Below are 6,212 nucleotides of genomic sequence, written 5' to 3'. Positions count from 1 at the left end.
TTGAACCGCCAGCCTTCTGGTTAGCAGTCAAGTGCCTTAGGCACTATGCTACCAAACCCAGGCATGGCTTTGTATTTCTAGCTCCACTGAAGTAATGATGAAAGAATGATGAAAAAAAAAAATTTGGAAAAAGATATGGTCTTACTGAGTATCTTATGTTAATGCTGCCTTTTTTGCAATGTTAGGTTTTGTCTGCAGAACTGAACATGTATGAATCACAGAGCCAAGAATATAAGTATGAGATTGAGAGACTCACCAGTGAACTGATGAATATAAAGAAGAAATACCTCGCTCAGAAACGTAAAGAGCAAATTCACAAGTAAGCTTTAGTCCAATGTTCTAATTTTGTTGTGTCTATTAACCTTCTGATAAGAAACTATTTGGCAGTTACAGTCATGGAGTTGCATTTTTCATTGTTTTAACTAAGTCACCAGGAGCCACAGTGGTGCAAAGGTTAAGCACTTGGCTGCTAACCAGAAGGTAGATGGTTGGAACCTACCCAGCGGTTCTGCAGGGGAAAGACCTGGCAGTCTGCTTCTGTGAATATTGCAACCCAGGAAACCCTATGGGATATTTCTGCTCTGTCCTCTAGGGTAGTTATGAGTCAAAATTGACTAGATGGCATACAGCAATAAAAACACTGAAGTACATCATAAGGTCAGTATCTTATCTGATATTGAGGACTGTCCTTAGGGTCCTAACAGGGTTTCATTAGTATCTGCTCATGGAAGGGCTTAACAGAGAGTGGAGGAAACAATGCAATTCTTTCCCCCTATTCGTGTTTTGGAGATAGTCTTTCCGTACTGTATTTGCAAATGAAGCTCAAAATCAGCCTTGTGCAAAGTGAAGCAAATTCACATTGAAAAGTACATGTAATTTTATTAAGGAGGCAGGCTTGATAAAGCTGATGGTTCTAATAATGCAGCTGTATACTGTAATAATTTGCAGTTCACAAGTGATTTCTACCTATGTTTTGGATAAACTGTCTCTGAACCATCTCTGTGTCTAGTAACTGACTACATTGTCTGCTGTCGGATATTGACATATGTCCTTGACTTAACTTCTAGGAAATGACAATGCAGGTGTCAGGGTGACATTTTCATTTGCCTGATCCCAGGTTGAAAGAGGGGTTCCCAAATGAATCCGTGGACTTGAAACTTGTTTTGGCCGTGGCTGTGTGACATTGACAAAACCAACTAGTTAATTCTCTCGTGACTTCCATCATGGGTTAAAAGGCGTGTTTGGTATTTCATCTACGTGGGCATTTCAGGTTATGGTGAGAGATGGTTTGACTGCGTCTGTCTGTGATTCTAGAGCAGAAAACAACTAGATAGAATAACTCATTTGCCAGTGAAAACCTGCCCTTCTTATAAATCAGAATATTTCCCCCTTCCACATTTAGATGCAGTTCCTTGTAAAATAAAATCCTGCTCTAATTTATACGAGTCTTTCTTAATGTGTGGGTCTTACAACCCTCTGATTCAGAATCACTGGTGAGGTGTGTTAAACATGCAGGTTCCCGGGCCTCAGTTCCAGGCATTGAGATTCAGCAGGCTCTGGACAGGCTTCCGAAAGCTGGAATTTCATAGACCCCTCATGAAAATGCGCATTAAAGTTTGAAAGTCATTGATGTGAATTAAATGAACTTCAGAGTGCTAACATTATAGCTTTCTTTTAGGACACCAAAGTTATGCTTATAAAATGTCAACATGTCTAGTTTTCAAATGAGGCAGGTATCTAGTGGAAGGGCCTTTTGAACTTTCTTGATGGCATACCCTTATTAGTGAAACATTTTTGTATCACTCAATATACATCACCTTTTTATTTTAGAGTAGTTTTAGATTTACACCCAGTAACTTAACTTATAATATGCAAATACTGTTGTCAATTTGTGAGTAACTTTGGTTAGATACCATCAAGTCAGCTCAAGCCCATGGCAGCCTTATGTATAACAGAAGGAAATATTGCTTGGTTCTATGCTGTCTTCATGACTGTGGGTTTGTTTGAGTTCATTGTTGTGGCTAACGAACGTATCAGTCCATCTCATTGAAGGTTCCCCTAGTTTTCATTGGCCGTCTACTTTACCAACATGATGTCCTAGCCTTACAATTGGCCTTTCCTGATGATATGTCCTAAATAAGCTAGTCAAAGTCTTGCTATCCTTGTTTCTAAGGAGCATTCTGTTATACTTCTATTGTAATTATTAGAAAAGCATCCTTTATAATTTTTAAAGACAGGAGTATAAATAGAATCTCTGATATATTATTTCTACCCCAGTGGATCATCTGACTCACCTTCCAGAGTTCATGTACTCCATTTTGGAGACCACTGATGATCTAGTTTACAAAGTTACAAACAGCTACCTTGGCTGTTATGAGTTATCTTTCTATAGCTGATTAACTTCCATGCTTTGACTCTGGGGTTGGCCTAGTCTCCTTAGACCTTTCTGATCTCCAGTTGTTTGCTGGACACAGAGATGTGATGAGCCTCCACTCTGGTTCCTATGGCCCATTCTCTAGAACTGCACTTGTCCCCTACGCACTACCGCATGCCATACTTGTGGCTATTCAAATCGAAATGAACTGAAATTAAATCAAATGAAACATTCAGTTCCTTAGCTGGTACACCTTCACGTGCTTCATAGCCACAGGTGGCTCTGGCATCGGTTAGCACAGATGTTTCCACTGTCACAGAAATTTCTTAGGGATAGGGCTGCTTTAGCATCTTGGCCTTACCTGTCCTCCTCTTGCCCTTCAGTGCTTATTACTTACAGTCATTCTGGCCTGGTTAGAGTTTCATAGGTGGTTCCATTTAGTTGGGAATCCATAAACTGGAGGTAGACAGAATGATGAGTTCATAGGAGAATAGCAAGGAAGATTAAGGAGCTGAATAGAAATATGCGGAGCTAAGAACAAAATTGCTGAGATGGTTTAGACTGGAAGGAAGAAGGCTGAAGGGAGCCATTATAATGGTCTATAAATACATTAAAAAGATAATATAAAGGAGACATTACTCCCATTAGTCAGCTTAGACCAAGCCAGAAGCATTAAGCTAAAGTTCCTTCAGAAAGGAAAATTTAGGTTATTTAAGGCAAGAGAGGGCAGGGTGGAGGGGGAGCAGTGCTGCATCTAACAACAGTCAGGAGCCAGACGAGTTGCCAAAGTACATGGAGGAATCCTCTTTGCTGGATCCACTCAAGGCGAAGCTTTTGTCCTATTTCTGGAGCATAGTTTTCTGTAATAATGAAATCAATTCTGCTAAAAGACAGCTGGATTGATTAACCAATTCTCTACAGATTCTTTCCAAATGGAATAATTTAGAATAATCTCTGCGGATGTCCTGCCCGCACATGCCCTTTATAAAATAGCAATTCTTACCATTTTTTTTTACTGTTTTGCCTTTTTTCAAGCACCCTTTTCATCATGCTCAGATCCCAATCTGCACCCTATCTGTCCTCAACTCCCCTTCCCTAGGCCCCCAGACTGGTCACGTGTCTGCAGTAACAGTCAGGTTCGTTACCCAAAGGTGGCATTCAGTCCCCTAAGTTGATCATTTGTCATCCTCAAGTACAGTTGCTTTTGGTCTTAGCCATTTGCTTCTTATTTTTTAAAAGGTATTCCACAGATGTTTTCCATAAGACCACTTATTACACAATGGGTAGCTTGTATAAACCTAAGCTACCTCTGCAGGAAACCTGAATGTGTGTGTATGTCTGTATGTGGATGTGTGTGTGTATTTAAAGGAGATCTATATAGAAGACATAATGTAGATTTTAGGGTAGAATTCCCTCTCTCTGTTGTCAAATACAAGGAGCTCTGGTGGTATAGTGGTTAAGGCATTTGGCTGCTACCAGAAGGTTGCTGGTTTGAACCCACTAGCCACTCCTTGGAAGAAAGATGGGGCAGTCTGCTTGAGTAAAGATTTACAGCTTGGAAACCCCAATGAGGGTTACTATGAGTAGGAATTAACTTGATGGCAATGAATTTAGTTTTGATTTATTGTCAGATATACTACCTTATTTATCTTTTTAAGATCTTCTTGTTTCTTAAGTGTTTCCAGTAATAAATGCTACTTGTTTAAAGTCACACTATTTTATAAATGTCCAGGTTTGATGAAGATATCGTGTGTGTGGTAAATCCATGTTTCCATGGGAACTCTGGAATATAAATGTTGATTAATGAATTAGTTATATTTGAGCCCAGAGAAAGATGCTGCTGACTGATCTTTGGGCATAAACAAATAGTTTCTAAAACAAGAAGATGATTATAAGTTAGAAGCCAGCAAGTTCACAGTGTTTGAGTTATAATGAGGTCTTCTTCTGTCCATAGTTAGATCAGCAGTGGGAGTCACACTTTAATTGTCTCTTTTCCTAATTCTATGTGTTATCAGCAAATACCTAATGAGGTTTAAACAACCACCTTACCTAGAACTAGAAGCTTTAATCAAAGCAGTTTTCAGTGGCTAATTCATTCTAGGAACTTAGAGAACATCAAACTTAGAAGAGGAAAAAGATGTCAAGAAAACTCACTTTCTTCCTGTCTTCTTACAGAAACAAGGACAGAATACCCTTGGAGAACACCTTCTCTGTGACTAAACCAACTGTCCCTCGTTTTACTGGGGGTGGATTTTCCCTCAACAAGTCCTTCAAGGTGAAGTCCTAACTTGAAGCCCCTGGCTGGGTCCAGTTGAACAGGTCATGAAATTGGCTCTGGAACATTTTAGAGGAATCTCTTTTCAAAATCTTTTGGATTACAGATTTTTTTGAAGGAAAATCAGTGCTCATATTCCAGGATGGAAAGAAAGGCAGAACTATCATAGTCGTGTACATGTGTGAGTAATGAAGTTTTACTCAGTCCCTGTGGATATTAACAGATTGTAATTATAGCTATTCAATTAGGCTGACCCATTGCATGAGGCTGATCTTTTGTTACCACATGTGGACTGATTTGAAACACACCAGCTCTAGATACTCCATATGGATGAAGCTTTGGATATTAATTTCGATATTACAAACATCAGTGCACTGAAGGTCTTATATTAAAAAAATATTTTTGAAATGCAATGCATCCCCTCTAACCTTATTATAAGAAACTATTTTAATTATTTCTCCTTAACAAGTCATTACATGAGATGAGAAAGAAGGACAACTCTCAAGTATTTTGAGTATTTTGAGAATGATTTCTATGTGGAATTTGTTTTCAGGCCTGGAGGAGGAAAATCTATTCCAAAGAGACATACTAATAAATACTTCATCATAAAAAATAAAAAAATAACTTTTGTAGATATTTTGATCTTTGCTTTGGTAGAGTATGTAATTAAAGTTTAAACCATTAAAAGTGTTTAACAAGAATTTGATTCAGAGGAACTGAGTGTATAAAATTAGGAGTTCCAGCTGGTATATCCTCCAAAGGCCAGCATTTTGAGCCATTGAATCCATTGTGTTTTCTTTTTGTTGAAGGCATGGTTATTTGGGCATCATTTCAATGTTCTCTTATTAAGAGTCTTTATTCACTAATATTGTGTGAAGATACTCTGGCCATCTCTCTCTCATGATAACTCAACCTACAAAAAAAAAAAAAATATATATATATATATATATATACACACACACATTGAGGAGTAAGTAGCTCAGGGATGAACAAGGATAATGTAAGTGGATTTTAAAAATATTCTAGTTGTGCTAAGGGACCAAGATTTCCCCTGTGAAGAGCAGGAGTGATAAAGATCTCTGAGATGTTTGTTCAGATCATTTAAGGGGGTGGGACTTCAGAGGGGTCTTCTGGGTGTTCTGTTGCCCCTTGCAGTTTACCAAGGGCCAGTGTCCTGTCTTAGATGGGGATAACCAGAAGCAGACCTAAGATGATGATGACCATGAAAGTGATTTATTATGAAGTGATCCCTAGAAAATGAGTAAGAGAGTGAGGAAGTGGGTTAGAGAAGGGAAGATGGTCAAGCAAAGGTGTGCTATCAAGCCAAGTTCCGCGGAGGGAAGCTTCGGCTGGATCCTGTAGAGGGGAGTGTGATCACATCTCAGGGTTGTTCTCATCAGGAGCGAGGGAACTGTGGTATTTCTATCCCCCATGCTATCAGTCATTGGTCAAGGACAGCTCTGGAGGGACACTTCTGACTTCCCTTGCCTGCAGGCAAAGCAGGCTCTGGTAACCTGAGGGCAGCCCTCAAACATAAAGACTGCAGATACTGACTGTTGGAAA

The 6,212-nt window shown here is 39.2% G+C and overlaps 1 protein-coding gene across 1 annotated transcript in view; it reads left to right on the top strand.

Annotated features, from left to right (window-relative positions):
• The window catches only part of CFAP58 (cilia and flagella associated protein 58), a 197,437-nt gene extending 192,776 nt beyond the window's left edge, over positions 1-4,661 (top strand). The window contains exons 18-19 of the mRNA XM_042780815.1: positions 186-319; positions 4,550-4,661. Coding sequence (XP_042636749.1) covers positions 186-319; positions 4,550-4,661 — 246 coding nt within the window. The remainder of the gene's footprint in view (positions 1-185; positions 320-4,549) is intronic.
• The last annotated feature ends 1,551 nt before the right edge of the window (positions 4,662-6,212 follow it).

The sequence above is a fragment of the Orycteropus afer genome, unplaced genomic scaffold, assembly GCF_000298275.1.
Source record: "Orycteropus afer afer isolate SDZICR_OR568_19922 unplaced genomic scaffold, OryAfe1.0 scaffold00064, whole genome shotgun sequence".
Lineage (NCBI taxonomy): Eukaryota > Metazoa > Chordata > Mammalia > Tubulidentata > Orycteropodidae > Orycteropus > Orycteropus afer.
Note: the sequence above shows the minus strand (reverse complement) of the source record. Positions and strands in the feature narration are given on the sequence as shown.